At 43.4% G+C, this 17,021-nt stretch overlaps 1 protein-coding gene across 4 annotated transcripts in view; it reads left to right on the top strand.

Annotated features, from left to right (window-relative positions):
• The first annotated feature begins 11,833 nt into the window (after positions 1-11,833).
• Positions 11,834-17,021, top strand: part of SOS1 (SOS Ras/Rac guanine nucleotide exchange factor 1) — a 129,481-nt gene continuing 124,293 nt past the window's right edge. For 3 of the 4 annotated variants that reach the window (XM_043468383.1, XM_043468381.1, XM_043468380.1), the window contains exon 1: positions 11,834-12,055. In XM_043468383.1, coding sequence (XP_043324318.1) covers positions 11,969-12,055 — 87 coding nt within the window. In that variant the 5' untranslated portion in view covers positions 11,834-11,968. Of the gene's footprint in view, positions 12,056-15,512; positions 15,555-17,021 lie in introns of those variants that run through there. The other variant, XM_043468382.1, reaches the window with a different exon arrangement.

Below are 17,021 nucleotides of genomic sequence, written 5' to 3'. Positions count from 1 at the left end.
AAGTATCCTTTTTGCAGAAATTGAAAAGTTGATCATAAAATTCGTATAGAATCACAAGGGACTCAGAATAGCCAAAACCATCTTTCAGAAGAAGAACAAAGTTGAAGAACTCATACTTCCTTATTTTAAAACTTACTACAAAAAAAAAAAAACTTACTACAAAGTACAGTAATCAAGACAATATAGCACTGACATAAACTTAAATAGTTTGATGGAATAGAATTCAGAGTCCCAAAATAAACCCTGACATTTATGTCAATTAATTTCCAGTAATGACATTAAGAAGGCTTCCCTGGTGGCTTAGTGGTAAAGAACCCAGCTGCCAGTGCAGGAAACGTGGGTTGGATCCCTGGGTCAGGAAGATCTTCTGGAGAAAGAAATGGCAACCGACTCCAGTATTCTTGAGCTTTCCTGGTGGCTCAGTGGTAAAGAATCTACCTACCAATGCAGGAGATGCAGGTTCGCTATGTGGGTTGGGAAGATCCCTTGGAGAAGGAAATGGCAACCCATTCCAGTATTCTTGTCTGGGAAATCTCTTGGATGGAGGAGCCTGGTGGGCTACAGTTCATGGGGCTGCAAAAGAGTTAGACACAATTGAGCGACTAAACAACAACAATGACATCAAGACAGTCTGATGGGGAAAAAATAGTCTTTTCAATAAATCATGCTGGGACAACTGGATATTCATCTGCAAAGACTAAAATTGGACTCCTTCTTCACACCATACACAAAAATTAACTCAAAATGATCATAAACCTAAATCTAAGAAATGAAGCTATAACTCAGGAGAAAATATAGGGGAAAATCTTCATGACCTTGGATTAGGCAAAGCCTTTTTTAGATATTACACTAAAATCACAAGCAGCAACAACAAGAATAGATAAATTAGACTTAATTGAATTATAATTTTTTGGTCCTTAAAGGACACATCAGTAAAGTAAAAAGACAAATGATAGAATGGGAGGAAATATTTGCAAATCATGGATCTGATAAGGGACTTGTATCCAGAATATACAGAGAATACTTACAGCTCAATAATAAAAAGACAATACAATTAAAGAAGGAACAGAGGATGTGAACAGAGATCTCTGCGAAGAAGATATATGAAAGGCCAAAAAGCACATAAAAAGATACTCAACATCATTAGCCATCAGCAAAATGCAAATCAAAAGAACAGTGACATACCACTCCACATCTACTGGGACTTCCCAGGTGGCGCTAGTGGTAAAGAACCCATCTGCCAATGCAGGAGGCAGAAAAACCACAGGTTTGATCCCTGGGCAGAGAAGATCCCCTGGAGAATGAAATGGCAACCCACTCCAGTATTCTTGCCTGGAGAATCCCATGGACAGAGGGGCCTGGAGGGCTACAATCTATAGGGTCACAAAGAATTGGACAAAACTGAAGTGACTTAGCATGCTAGCATGCCATATCTACTAGGATGGTTACAGTAAAAAAGATATACAATAATAAGATATTGATGAGGTTATAGAAAAATTGTAAACTTTAAACATTACTGGTTGAAATGTATTCAATAAAATGGTGTCACCACTTTGAAAAACAGCCTGATAGTTCTTCAAAAGATTAAACATAGGGTTACCACATGCCCCAACAATTCTACTCCTAGATACATACTGAGGAGAAATGAAAACATAAGTTTGCGCAAAAAGTTGTACATGAATGTTCATAATAGCATTATTCAGTATAGTCAAAAAGTAGAAATAATCCAAATGTTCATCAGCTGATGAATGGATGAATAAAATATCCATACCATGGAATGTTATTCAATAATAAAAGGAAATGAAATACTGATATATGCTTAACATGAAGGAAACTTGAAGACATTATGCTAAGTCTAAGTGAAAGAAGTCAATCAGAAGACCATATTTTGTATGATTATATTTATTGAACTCTATGGAATGGTCAAATCTATGGAGGCTGAAAGTAGATTATTGGTCGCTCTGAGCTGTGGAGGTAGGGGAGAAAAGGGGAATGACTGCTAATGAACATGAAGTTTCTCTTGGGGTGATAAAAAGTATTCCAGAATTGATTGTGGTGGTGGTTGAATAACTGTAAATATACTAAAAACAAACAAACAAAAACATTGATTTGAAAGCGTTCAATGGTGAATTGCATAGTGTATGAATTATATCCCAATAAAGCTGTTTTGGGGCTTCCCGGATGGCTCAGCAGTAAAGAATGTGCCTGTAAGTCAGGAGCCCCAGGAGACACTGGGTTCGATCCCTGGGTTGGGAAGATTCCCCTGGAGGAGAGCATGGCAACCCACTCAAGTATCCTTGCCTGGAGAATCCCATGGACAGAGGAGCCTGGCAGGCTGCAGTTCATTGGCTGGCAAAGCGTTGGACATGACTGAAATGACTTGGCATGCATACGTTCAAAGCTATTTTTAAAAATAACATACATTTGTATGTGTTACTTATTACAAAGAGTGAAAATAACTTTATATTGGGGAAACTTGGTTGGCTCCACCTTAACCAAGTAATCAAAATTAGTACCACTAATGTCAGGACAAACTGTCATTATGTCCCCATGCTGTGACACACTCAGAATGATAGACACCACACATATTTGCTTTTCATATCCAAAAGGCAAAAACCTGAATCTTACCATGGGAGAATGTCAGACAAAGCCAAACTGAGGGAAATGTAAGACAAAATGGCCTATCAGCTGTAGAAATGGCAATACCATAAAAGACAGAGACTGAGGAACCATTCCAGAACTAAAATCCAAATGCAGTATATGGTCCTGCACTGGACCCTAGACGAGGAAAAACCATCTCTGTAAAGAACATTGTAAGGACACCTGGTGAAATTTTAAGAAAATCTATAGATCAGATGATAGCATTGTATCCATGTTAACTTTCTGAATTTAATGATTTCACTATGATTGTGCAACTATAGTCTTTGTTCTTAGGAGATGCACACTGACTCACTGAAAACTGGTTGGGGAAGAGGGGCATGATGTGTACAAAATGGTCTCAAGTAATTCTGAAGAAATACTATGCACACACTTATGTGTGTGTGTGTGTGTGTGTGTGTGTAGGTATATATAATGAAACTAGGACAGAGAGAGACAGAGAGGAAACGATATAGCAAATGAAGCAAAATGTTAAAATTGGTGAGTCTGCATGAAAGGTATTTGGGAATTTTTGTCCTGGTTTTGAAACTTTTCTATTAAAATATTATATTTGTGTTTGCATCAACAAACTCAGGAGGAATATATAAGTAACTACTAAAAATGGTTATCTGCTAGGAGACTGGAGGGAAGCACTATAGCTGATGGTGGAAAAGACATTTCATGAATCATGTGGATGTATCACTTCCTTAGATTTTTAAATGCAAAGTATTTTTAAAAAATTTTTAAATTAACCTTTGAAATACATATCATGGTTACTTATATTCAGATATCGAACTTCTGGATTTCCCTGGTGATACAGTGACTAAGAATCCTCCTGCCAATGAGGAGACACAGGTTCATCCCTGATCTGGGAAGATTCCACATGCCTTGGAGCAGCTAAGCCCATTTGCCACAACTACTGAGCCCTCAGGCTGCAACTACTGAACCTCATGCACCTAGAGAGGTTGCTCTGCAACAAGAGAAACCACTGCAATGAGAAGCCTGCATAATGGAGAGTAGCCCCCACTCCCTGCAACTAGGGAAAGATCTCTCACAGCAATGAAGACTCGGTGCAACCAAAATTAAATAAATAAATCTTAAAAAAAAAAAAAGATATTGAACTTCTTATACAATGGGTGCTTGACTGATGAGGTTATTTCCTCTAGACACAAATTATACAAGTTGTTTTAATAGATAATAAGTAACTTGCTTAAGGCAACAGAGAGCAATAAAGGACTTGAGTTGGCTGACCTGAGTTCAAACCAAAATGTATCTTTTATTCTTCAATTGTCTTTCCAACTGTTGGTATCTGAGACTAAGAAACCTTGGAGATGTAGCCTGTTGCTGCTGGGCAGAGGAGCAGAAAAGGGAAACTGGTAGTCAGTACAGACGCTTCATATGGTTTGTCTTTCAGTGTGATCTTGTGGAAAACTAGCCTTTTCCAACTCTGATCTATAATTAAGAGCAGGTAGATTTGGGCTTCCCTGATGGTCCTGTGGTTAGGATTTTGCCTTCCAAAGCAGTGGGGCGGGGGCTGGGGGTGGGGCGTTAGTCTCTGGTTGGGAAATTAGGATCTCACAGGCTGCAAGATGCGGCCAAAAAATTAAAACAAAAGCAAGTTGATTTTATTTCTTAAGTGCATTTCTGAGACTGTCAGTCAGTTCAGAATTGTCTATGAAGCCACTGTGCTCTCTCTCTATTGGCCTATTGTAGCCGTCAGTGCCTCCTCTGTGTGTAGTGTGTGTTTGTAACGTAACAACAAAGAGTGTATGTGTTTAAATTTTAAAATAATAAGATAAAGAGAGGTGTACCTACTACTCAGGTTCGAAATAGAACATTACCAGTATCTCATTAGAACCTTGTATGAAACCTCCCCAGCTGCAAATACTTTTTATTAATATTTTTCTCCTACAGTTTACAATATATCCTAAAGATCTCTCCATATACATACATCCTTCACAACCACCATTAGGAGTTTATTATTATTTTAATATTTTGTTATAATTTTACCACTTGTTTATGAATCCATAAAATATTAATTTTCTAATGCTGCATAACCCATTACCCCAAAAATTAGTGGCTTAAAACAACATGCATTTATTATCTCATAGTTCCTGAGAGTTAAGGACTTTGAAATGGGTTATCTCAGTGTTTCTGGCTCAGAATCTCTCAAATGATTGGAGTCAAGATATTAATGAGATTTCACTCATCTGAAGACTTTACTGGGAGTAAGAGATCTGTTTCCAAGATAGCCAAGCCTCCATCCTGAGTCTGATGGCAGGAGGCCTCAGTTTCTGTCAGTGAGAGTTTCTCCTAGAGGACTGCTTGAGAGTCTTCACAACATAGCAGTGATTTCTCCCAGGATGAGAGATCTGGGGGAGAGAGAGACACTCAAGTGATCATGTCTTCTAAGACTTAGCCTCAGAAGCCACACACATGATTTCTGCAAAATCCTATTTCTGCAGGTGGCTATTGCACACAGTTGTCTATTCAACATGGGAGTGGTGTCTATACTGGGGCATGAATAACAGGAAGTAAGGCTCATCAGTTCAGTTCAGTCACTCAGTCGTGTCTGACTCTTTGTGACCCCATGGACTGCAGCACGTCAAGCTTCCCTGTCCATCACCAACTCCCGGAGCCTATTCAAACTCATGTCCATCAAGTCTGTGATGCCATCCAACCATCTCATCCTATGTCGTCCGCTTCTCCTCCCATCTTCAATCTTTCCCAGCATCAGGGTCTTTTCAAATGAGTCGGTTCTTCCCATCAGGTGGCCAAAGTATTGGAGTTTCAGCTTCAGCATCAGTCCTTCCAATGAATAGTCAGGGTTGATTTCCTTTAGGATTGACTGGTTGGATCTCCTTGTAGTCTAGGGGACTCTCAAGAGTCTTCTCCAACACCACAGTTCAAAAGCATCAATTCTTCGATGCTCAGCTTTCTTTATAGTCCAACTCTCACATCCATATGTGACTACTGGGAAAATCATACATATGTGTGTGTATGTGTTTAGCCGCTCAGTCATGTCCAACTCTTTGAGACTATAAGGACTGTAGCCCCTCAGGCTCCTCTGTCCATGGAATTCTCCAGGCAAGAATACTGGAGTAGGTTGCCATGCCCTCCTCCAGGTGATCTTCCTGACCAAGAGATTGAACCCAGGTCTCCTGCATTGCAGGTGGACTCTTTACTGAGCCACTCGGGAAGCCCACAAGTATTTGAGTGGGCAATGTGTCCCTTCTCCAGGGGATCTTCCCAACCCAGGAATCAAACCGGGGTTTCCTGCATTGTAGGCAGATTCTTTACCAGCTGAGCTACCAGGGAAGCCTACTAAGGCTCATAGGGCCATCTTAAAGGTTGGGTATATAACATACAATAAATTACATGCAAGGCAGTTCTACTTGTTGATTTTGTCATTGTTGTTGCACTTTATATAATGAATCATATAGAGGGAAGTTTCCTGTCTTGCTCAGGGTTTTTTTGGTCTGTTTTTCTTTTTTCCTTTGGAGGTTCATGGCACAGTTATATATTATCAGTACTAGTTTTAAACAATTCACCTATATTGATGTGTGTCTTAGCTCTTTTGGGCTATTATAACAGAACATCATAGACTGGATGGCTTATAAGCAGCAAGAATTTATTTCTCACAGTTCTTGAGGCTGGAAGGACATCTTCAGATTCAGGGTCTGCTGAAAGCCCACTTCCTGGTTAGGAGAGAACTGTCTTCTCTCTTGTCCTCACATGGTGGGAGGGAAGAGAGCTTTCTCTGCGGTTTGTTGTATGGGCACTGACCTCATTTATGAGGGCTCCACCCTCATGTCCTAACCCTTTCCCCAAAACCCAATCTCCAAATACCTTCATACTGGAGATTGGGAGTCAATGAATTTTGGAGGGTTATAAACTGTGGTTCATTCATTTTTGCTGCCCTATAGTATTCTACAGTTTATCTGCCCATTCTACTGTTTGTTGTTGTGGCTGTTTAGTTGCTAAGTTGTATCTGAAACTTTTGTGACCCCATGGACTGTAGCCCGCCAGGCTCCTCTGTCCACGGGATTTCCCAAGTAAGAATACTGGAGTGTGTTGCCATTTCCTTCTCCAGGGAATCTTCCCGACTCAGGGATTGAAGTCATGTCTCCTGCCTTGCAGGCAGATTCTTTACCACTAAGCCACCAGGGAAGCCCCATTCTACTATTCATGCTATATGAAATGATACAGTGAGGAACTTTTCTGGGATACATATACCATGGGAATAAATCTATGCCAGAGTTTATATAGGTCATGCCCATATTCACATTTCAAGAAAAGAAATAGCTATATAAGTTGGTTGTAATCATTTATTTTTCACATGGGAGTGGATGACAATTTTAAGTTTTGCTAAACTTCTAAGTTTTTGCTAATTCAATGAGTGTGAAATAATATTTTATTGTGGTTTTAACTTGCTTTTCTCTGATTACTCATGAGGTGAACATCTAACCATCATTTCCTCTAAAGTAAATCACCTGTCTTAGATACTAATTATTTTTTGGTTATATGAGTTGCAACTATTTTCTCTTACTTAATGACTTGTCCTTTTAGTTTTTTTATGCCTTATTTTAATTTACAGAGGTTTTTAATTTTAATAAAATTAAATTTATCATTATTTTCCTTTGTGATTTGTGTTGTGTGTGTATTGAGAAATATTTTCCTACTTTGAGTTCATAAAGATATTCTTTATTTTCCTCTCATAATTTTATAATTTTGTTTTTCACATTTAAGTCTTTTATCCACATGGGGTTGTTTTGTGCAGGGTGTAAGTTAGGTATGTAATTTCATTTCCTTATATATATATATATTTATCAATTGTGCATATTTTATTTATTGAAAAGTATATCCTTTCCTCACTCATCTGCAAGGCTTGCTGTGTTATGAATTAAGTTTCAATATATTTGACCTTCTATGGATCCATTGGTTGCGTTGTCTGTTCATGTTCTGGTACCACATTGTTTTAATTACTCTGGCTATACAATGTCTTCCTATCTGGTAAGTCAGTTTCCCCTATTCTGCTCTTATACAGAGGAAAAATTTTTTTCTGTTCCATATATACTTTAAAACCAGATCAAGTTCCATGACAAACTGTTGGGAATTGGATTAAAGTTGTATTGGCTTGGAGTGCAATTGGCTTGAGGAGCCATTACAACTTGAATCAACTGGAAAGAGACCTTTGCCAAAAATTGGACTCTGAAAGAATCCTGGGGAAAAAAAAAAGTGCCAGGAGTAGCCCCATTTATCTTGGAGACCTTTGATCATTTATTCTAGTTGTACCTGCATTGTTCCCCACCATCTTTGCAAGAGAGAGGCAGGTAGGGAGGGAGACAGAGAATCAAAATATTTACTGAAAGTGATAGAGGATGGGTATCCAATGGCTTTATCAGCCACTACTTTCTCTGAGATATTTTCTCAAGACAGTATTTGGAAAAATGGAATTGAAAGTGGAGATTGGGAAGAAAGATGGAGGGGACACATGAAGATAGCATATACAGCTGGAAGAGAAGATCTTAACTCTATTGATGGATGAAACTGCTGTTTCTTATGTCTGTTGGACTCTGAAGTTTCAGGTGAGGAATCCTAAGTGGGGGCTGAAAGACTTCTGAGAGAAGGTAGCATATAAAGCTGGGGTCTGCAGCCTGGATAAGAGTTCCAAAGTGAATGTGTCTTGGGGAGGTGGGGTGATGCTGTGGTGGGGTTGGAGGAAAATGGTTAAGGGCAGGTTTCTGGCAGGTGGAACAGAATAGGCAAGAAACAAGAGATAGAATGGGTTTATACGAGGCATTAGTAGTTCATCTTTAGTGAGAGATACACTGGGAAAGATAAGTAGGCCTGATTGTGCAAGGCCATGAACACCAAACTAAGGACTTTGGACTTTATTCTGGGATGGCTGTGGAGGCTCTTGAATGGGAGAGGAACTGGATCTGAAGTTTTTTTCAGGAAGATCATTGTGGCTGCACCCAGGCGGGGAGCACTGTGGCTGCCTTGCGTTGGGCCGCCAGGCAAAGCGCGGAGTGCTGTACTCCCACCTGCAGGGGGCGCGCCGCTGGCCCCTTCCCCGCCCCTGTCCTGACTCAACGCTCTCAGAACTCGGCTAGCCTGCCTGGACCTCCGCCTTCGGGCCTCGGCTAGTCTGCCTGGATGCGCCCCCGTGCGTCACGTCCGCTCTGGCTCCTGGCTCTTTAGAGTCTCAGAGGGCCGCGAACTCACCTCTGCGCCTGCGCCGCGGGTCCTCTGTCAGAGGTTAACTCTAAGGGGTTTACGGGGCTTTAGCGTCTACACTAGCAAGTTTCTGAGTCCACCACGGTTGTCTTCTCTCACAGCATGCCCATAGACTTTGATTTGTCTCAAGAGATATAAGCAGACGATGTAGTGGGATTCGATTGTTCCTTGACCTTAGCAGCGCCGATCCCCACACCACTTCCCTTAGGTCTCTCAGCTGCGGAGGGCTGAGTCTCTTCTCTGCAGTTTCTCTCCAGCTGTCTACTGTCAGTCTGCAGCCAAAACGTCCCTGCTAGTGAAAACCTGCCCCGGACGCTAAACATGCCCACCGGGGCGGTAATCCATGTTTCTAGGCTTGTTTACCTCTTCAGTCAAATCTGAGACTCGCAGTTGAAGGGGACCTTGGAGGTTATCAAGGCCCACCTCTTATCCCTCCCCATAGTCCCGAGTGAGCGAATGTACGGTTTTTACTTGCACACTCCCGAAGATCACCCGTTTCCTGGGCCAACTCTGATCACATAGTCTTCCTAGAAGTTTCCTCCATTCAACTTTCATTCCCTCTTATTGAGAACCTACTATATGCCAACTACTGTAGTTCCTTGGGATACTATGATGAGCTAGAGTGAATTCGTAAGATTGCTGGTTTTGGAGTTTACATTTCAGATAGGGGAGAGGGGAAGACCAACACCGAAAAAATAACTAAAGGCCAGAATTTATACTAGTGAAGAAATATTAAATAAGCCAAGACTTATGGGAGAAAATATAGGTGGGAACTATTTAGTGTGATCACAGAAGGCCTTTTGGAGGTGATGACGTTTATAACCGGCCAGGTGAACAGTTACCTGGGGGGAACAGTTACAGGCTGAGGGAAATCAAAGCCCCTAAGGCAGGAAGGAGGTGGTGTTTTCTAGGAATAGACAGCAGGCCAAAGTGACTGGAATGTGGTGAGCCAACGTTGAGAACGGTGAGAAAAGGTTGAGAATGTAAACAGGAGCCAGATGCAGGTTTTGTGGGTCATGGTAAGAAGTTTAAAAAGTATTCTAAGAGCAGTAGGAAGCCAAGGAATAATTTATGGCAGGGGCTTGATCTTAATTCATTCGTTTAGAATCACACTAAACCATATCACACATCATGTTTGTTTGTTTTTCCCCCATATCATTGGAGATTTTTTTTTTTAATTTTTATTTTTTATTTTTATTTTATTTATTTTTTTTTTTTTTGGAGATTTTTAAGTGGCTGTCCTGTTTTTTTCCCAAACCCTTTCTCCTGCCCCTAAACCCTCTCTCAGCTATGGGTACTTTACCTCTTCCTACCCAGTGGTCTTATGGATGATTTTCAAAATGTCATTCTGAACGTTTTGAAAGTGTGGAGAATGTTTAAATGTAAATCATGTGTACATTTTTAAAGGAAAAGACTCAAGACTTTTATGAGATTCTCAAAGAGGTTTGGTAGAGATTAAGAACCACTGCTTAAACGTTTCTCATCTATGTGATTCTGGTTATCATTCTCTGAAATAGCAGGGTACAATATCAAATTAAACTCAGCCTAGTTCCCTAAACTGTGAAGCAAAAACAATAGGACTGCTATGAGGATTAAATGAGATTATGCTAAAAAAGTGCTACTGGTAAACCATGCAGCGCCAGGCACGCCGTGCTTCTGTTAAAAGCAAACACCTGCATCCCTGGGATGGAGGAAGAGTTTATAGATAATGCTCTTTTAGCATGCCACAAACATTGAGTGCCTATTCTGTGTAGAGCCCCATACCTTCCAGGAGTTCCTTATCTAGTTGAAAGAGGGTGTAGCGATACAAAACACGATAAAACATACCCTTAGAGGGGCCTGAGTAAAGTGTTCTGGGATCTGGGAGCAGGAGAGGTGTCAATTTCCACTTGAGGTAAGTGGTTATTGGAGTTCATATTTGAAAGGGGTTTGAAAGATGAACATGTTGAATTTAAAAACACACAAGATTACACGTAACACATTTTATTCTTGGTGAGGTGGAAATAACGACTGGAAACACTGCGATCCCTTCTATTAGAGTGTTAAGAGAATGTTAAGACGTAGGCTTCGTGAGAAAGTCCACTATCTTTTGTCCAGTCTGTTTACTATACATTGCACGCTCTGGGCAGTCCTTATCTTCATGTTCGGGAACAAAGTACAAATACACACCCCTTTCCGAAACGAAAGGCCCAGGGACTCGAGGAGAGGGGTGGGATCCCTCTCGGTCCAACCACACAATGGGGGCAGCCACACCGTAGCTCACGCCCCACCCCGCAGGCCCCACTCGGCTCGGGGTTCGACTGCTCCGGGCCCTGTCGCTCCTCCCCCTGCAGCCCTCGGGGGCGCAGCCACAGGCCGGCGCTTCCCTCGTTGGCGCTTTCCCTCCTCGGCGCTTTCCCTCCTCCTTCGCTGGGGAGCCGGAAAACCCGGAGCGAACCGGCCCTGCCCGGCGGCGCATGCTCAGTAACGAGCAGGTTCAGTTCGCTAGTAGGAAGCTCGAGCGCTACACCGGCGTCGGCGGCGGCCGCGGCGGCATCTCAGGGCAGCCAGATTCCCCAACGACGACCTCGGGCCTTTCCCCTCCCCCGCTAGACCCCGCGCCCAGCTCCGCCCCGCCCCGGGTCGCCAGCGTTTCGGGGTCCCCGCCGCGGGGAGCGGGCGCGGCGGCTGGAGCGTCCCTCCACAGCCCTCCCCCAGCCGCCGGCTCCGCCGCGGGGCCAGGCCGGGCTCGGGAGCGCAGTCCCGGCGGGCGGGCGGGCGGCGACCGCGGCGGAGGGCAACCCGGGGCGGCGCCGGCGGGCCGGGGAGGGGTAGGGGGCCCGGCCCCGGGGCGGTGGTGCGGGATGCCGCCGCCGCCGCCTCCGGGCTGCGTTCGCTCTCCGCGGCTGGTGCCTGTGTCGGGTGGGTGGCCGGGCGCGGGCCTCGCCCCCCAGCTCCCTCTCCGGGGCTAGCCCGGCCGCTCGGCGCCCCAAGGGGGCCGGGCCGTCCGGTGGCACCGCGGCCCTGTTCCGCGCTGCGAGCTCACCCTCTCGCGGCTCCCGGCCCGGCCGCCGCCGCCCCTCTCCCCGCCCGGAGGCGCCCCGGGGGCACCATGCAGGCGCAGCAGCTGCCGTACGAGTTTTTCAGCGAGGAGAACGCGCCCAAGTGGCGGGGGTTGCTGGTGCCTGCGCTGAAAAAGGTGAGGCGCGCACGAGACCCCGCTCCCCGGCTGCAGCCTGGGCGAGAGCACCGGGCCCGGGTCGGGGAAGGGCTGGGGAGGCGGGGCGCGCGGGGCCGTCTTTCTTCCCGGTCTCACCGCCTCCCAGAAGGGACGGCACACCCCGAGAGGTTCCCCCGCACTCGTTGGCTCTCGGCGTTGACAGTCACCCCGTGTGGCGTGTGGGAAGGCCGCAGGGACCCAGGGAGAGTTTGTCCGAAGAATCCAACCTCTGAGAGCTTGCCCTGCCCCTGATTCAAAGACGAGAGTTGGAGGAGCCTCAGTTTTCATTGGAGGTCAAAGCAGGCCGCTTCTTTGCCTTCTCTGTGCTTTCTCGGAGCTGCTGTCAGCGTCCGGTTTTAGGTGTCCAATGTGTTCGTCCTAGTGGGTTCACGAATGCTCTGGCCGTAACGCTTGCCCTAAGTAATTGCAGAGCTCGCCTGCCAGCAGGAACATGGATGGCCTGCTTTGCTTGTCCTCCGTAATCACTTTTCATTCCCCTGAATTCCCCCATTCCTCCGATTTACAGGGGCGGGTGCACATGCCACTGTTTTCTTTCCTCCTTTCTTTCTCCCTTCCTCCCTCCCTCCCGTTCTTTCCCCCTCCCCACCTCTCCCCACCCCCACTCCCACGTCTTTCTCTCTCTTTCAAAACCTTGGTCCTGTCATTCGGTTTGTTGATTAGAAATTTTAGCAGTTCTGTTTCTTCGAGCTTGCCACATTGTTACCGAAAGTTCTATACCCCGTGATCTGTACTTTTACACGTTTTAGTATAATTACGAAATGTTACATTTTCAAAGCTTCTAAAGCAATGTTGTGACTTAATAGATACATTAAAACGTCAGCAACTGATGTCTGTGTGAATATATTAATAAAGCCTGTCAGTATTTTTGTTTTCCTTTTACCTTATAAATACAGGGGTAGCTTTACTCTTTTAATAGGTATCTAAATCGTCATTTCTCAAAAAATGTTTCATGGGATCTGGTTAAAAAATAATTTCGCTCTTCACTCAGATTTGATATTATAGGGTACCCTTTCTCCTAAACATTTATGCTTTTAAAAAGTGTTTGATATTTCTCAGAGGCCAGCAGCTTTTACTTTCCCTTTTGTCCTGTTCTCCCTCTCTTGATATCTTACAGTGGAAGCTGTTTGGTTTGTTAGCAGAATCTGCTGGTATATTTCACATGCAGCTTACTGACTTTTTTGTTCAGGTGTCTGATTAGTCACAGACATCTCTGATACTGTTTTCTAAGAAAAGTAATGGTGTGCCATATGCCTTAGGGACTTTATTCATTAGAAATCCTGTCGGCTCTCACTCTGTTTACTTTCGCTTTACCTGCGAGCTTGCCATCTTAGCTTGTAGTAGTTGAGGAGTAGGAAGTCTCCGTGACTCCAGAAGCAGGTATCCTGACCAAGGTGGGGGTGGGGTGGGGAGGAGACAAAAATTATTGAAAATATATAAAAGAACTCATAAAACACTATCAGTTTGGGACTGTTTTGCTTGGAAGCAAGCAACTCTTATCCCAGGGGAATCACCATGAAACCCTATCAGCTGAGGGTCCTATGAAGCAGTGAGATGAACATCGTAGGAGTTAGCAGACCAGGCCTACCTCTGCCACACTGGTGGCCCTTGCTGAAATCTGTCCACAGGAACATTTTTTTTTGGCTGGCATAGTGTTGTTTTGTTTTTAATGGAATTGCCAGTGTTTTTAAATGGGTGTTACTACATAAAATCTGAATCTTGAACTTTACTTGGAGAATGGGAAGATCTCTCCACAGTGGGCCAACATTCAAGCAGGGCAGTGAGCTGCTGGAGCTGAGTAAATGGCTGCCCATCTGTCTCTGATTGACCACAGTCCCCACCAGTTCTCTTTGCTTATTTACTTAACCCTGCTTTGACTTTAAGCAGAGATACCCTTGCATGGCAGTAGAAGTGATGGGAGGGGGTGAAAATGTACACAATCTAGTTGATGTGTGAGATTTCTTCCAATTCCCACTTAAGATACCCAGTAAAGATGATTTTAAGCCACCAAAGACAAGTTAGATATTTCATGTGGATACCTCCATATCTTCTTTTAGGCTTATTGTAGTTTGCAAATGCATCAATTTGTGTTATCTAGCCTGGGGCTCTTTGGATATGTTCTTTTTTTTCACCTGGACTGCGTTTGGCCTGGCCTAACACTGCTCATCCTCTGGGCTTACTGGACCTCAGATCTGTTCTCAGATCCTCAGGCCTGAATTGGATAGATAGTCTTTCTTTTAGTCTGACTGTTCTTTTTAGCAGGGCTTCCCTGGTGGCTCAGAGGTTAAAGCATCTGTCTGCAATTCAGGAGACCTGGGTTCGATCCCTGAGTCGGGAAGATCCCCTGGAGAAGGAAATGGTAACCCACTCCAGTATTCTTGCCTGGAGAATCCCATGGACGGAGGAGCCTCATGGGCTACAGTCCACAGGGTCGCAAAGAGTCAGACACGACCCTAGCCAGGCACTTAACAATTCCTATTTTTTTCCTATTTAAGTTCACCACCCAAATTAGATTGGATGGTCCTTGGGAACGGGGATGCTATTTTACCCTCATTTCACCCTCCATGTATACAGTGTCTGACACCTTAGTTGGCACTTAAATTTGAATGAGTGGATAGGGAATAGCCAAGCAAAACCATCAGCTTCCTCCCTTCCACTTACTATTTAAAAATTTTTTTTCTCTTCATAGCTGTATTATTTCATTTGACTGGCTCAAGACTTTGATGTCATCTCTGACTGTCCACACCCAGGAAGAGCTTGTAGGTTCATTTCTCTTGACATGTTCATTTAATCAATTCCCTCCTACCCCAACTACGCTTGGGTCCACTTTCCCAGGCTACTGCTATAGCCTCTTAACTGAGTTCACTGCCCCCACTTCGCCTGTTTTTCAGATTTCAGAAGTTATAGCACACTTCTGAATATGTCACACATTTGTTCAGAACCATCAATGTCTTTTGAGGGCACAGAATGAAGTGTGTATTCTTTGAAATAGACTTGATGTCAATCAGTGATCTGGCTTCATCCTGCTTTTCTGAATGGATTGCCTACTATAGTCTTTCGTATACTTTATGCTTCAGCCAGACAGGACTACCTCTTTTCCTGAAGATTCCCAGAATGTCTCAATGCATCCCATCTGCTAAAGTCCTATCTTATCTATTGCATAAGTCTGTCGTGCCTACTGCAGACCAAGTATTGCCCTCAGCAGTAAGGATGAAAAGGGAATGACACTATCCAGAAATGACTAAGTTCTAACATGATGAGAAGTGGCAGAGGATGAGTTTGGAGGGAAAAGTAGTTTATAGAGAATTTTTTAATGTTAAGCTAAGGAGAATGATTTTTATTTTGAGGGGATAGATGTCATTGAGAAACCTTAAATAGGGGAATAACATCAGATTTTGGTTTTAGAAAATCCACTTTGGCCATGGAATAGAAAATGGATTGCAGAAGAATGAGACCAAAGGTAAGGAGAAAAGTTAGAAAGCTAGTTAATAGTCCAGCCAGGAGATGATATATATTTGAATTAAGGGTGCATTTGAATTAGGATGAAAGTGTGGAGATGGATTTTATATAGTTGAGAGATGTTTAAAAGGCAGAATTGACGGGATCTAGTAACTCACAGTGATTGGGGTAAGTGGTAAGCGTAGGAGGACTCTTAAGTTTCTGGTTTGAGTGCCTTTAGTCAGGATAGAGAATGTAGGAGGATACCTATTGGGGTGGAAGGAGTAGCATTATAAGATGAGTTTTGAACTTGTTAAAGTCCCTTCTGGTTATCCAGGTGGACTTGTAGGACTGGCAATTGGTTGTTGGTATCTGGTGAAACAGATTTGGGACTTCTAGGTGTGTGGGTGGGGCCATGAGATAGAGGAAGCTATCCATTCAAGAGTTACAGATGAATGCTCATCGCAGTTCTGTTCAGCAAAAAGTGGAAACAATCCAGATGTCCATCAGCAGGTGAATGTATAAACAAATTGTGATATAGCCATGCATTGGAATACTTCTCAGCAGTAAAAAGGAATGAACTATTGATATATGAGACAACGTTGCTCAAAATAATAAAGCTGGTAACACCCCCTACTGCCCAAAACATCATAGTATATACTGTAAAATTATAGAAAAATGCATCTACAGTGACAGAAAACAAGTCAGTAGTTGTTTGGGAGAGAGGCATTTATGTTCATTTGTGTTTTTGATTGTACTAACAGTTTCAGGAGCATATGCATGCATTCTTGCGTGTGCTCAGTCATGTCTTTTTGACCTGGTGGACTGTACCCCACCAGACTTCTCTGTCCATGAACTTTTCCAGGCAAAGAATACTGAAGTGGGTTGCTATTTTTTCCTTCAGGGGATTTCCCGACCCAGGGATCAAACCTGTGTCTCCTGCGACTTCTGCATTGGAAGGCAGATTCTTTACCAGTGAGCCTCCTCAGGAGCGTATTAAAATTTAACGCATTATACAGCTCAGATATTTGCAATTTATTGTGTGTTAATTGTATCTCAAAGAAGGTGTTTTTCAAAAAGTGAATGAGGCCACCCACTGAAAATATTAGAAGTAAGAATGAAATTAAGCTGGCATCAGAACTGGAGGAATAAAATGAACAATAGGGTGTAGGGAAAGAGCAAAGGGCAAAGAGTGAGTGAAGGAGATTAAGAAGGAAAGAGTCAGGTAGAAGGAATAAGACCCTAGTGTCCAAGAAGCTGAGAATGGATGAGTTTCAAGGAAAGTGTCATTAACTGTGTCAGGCTATAGAAAAGTCAAATAAAGTACCTGAAAAATAGTAGTAAATCTAACTATGACAGGAAGAAAAAGACTGAATTCTTCATTAAACACAACCTCAAAAGCCTCACCAAAAATATATAAAATGGGTTTGTAGGTTGAGGAGCAGGGAGTTCATGCTAGGTAGCCTCAATTTTCATGATGGAAGAGAAG

Source organism: Cervus canadensis, chromosome 5 (assembly GCF_019320065.1).
Source record: "Cervus canadensis isolate Bull #8, Minnesota chromosome 5, ASM1932006v1, whole genome shotgun sequence".
NCBI classification, from domain to species: Eukaryota; Metazoa; Chordata; class Mammalia; order Artiodactyla; family Cervidae; genus Cervus; species Cervus canadensis.
The sequence above is the reverse complement of the archived record's forward strand: the minus strand, read 5'-3'. Positions and strand labels throughout refer to the sequence as shown.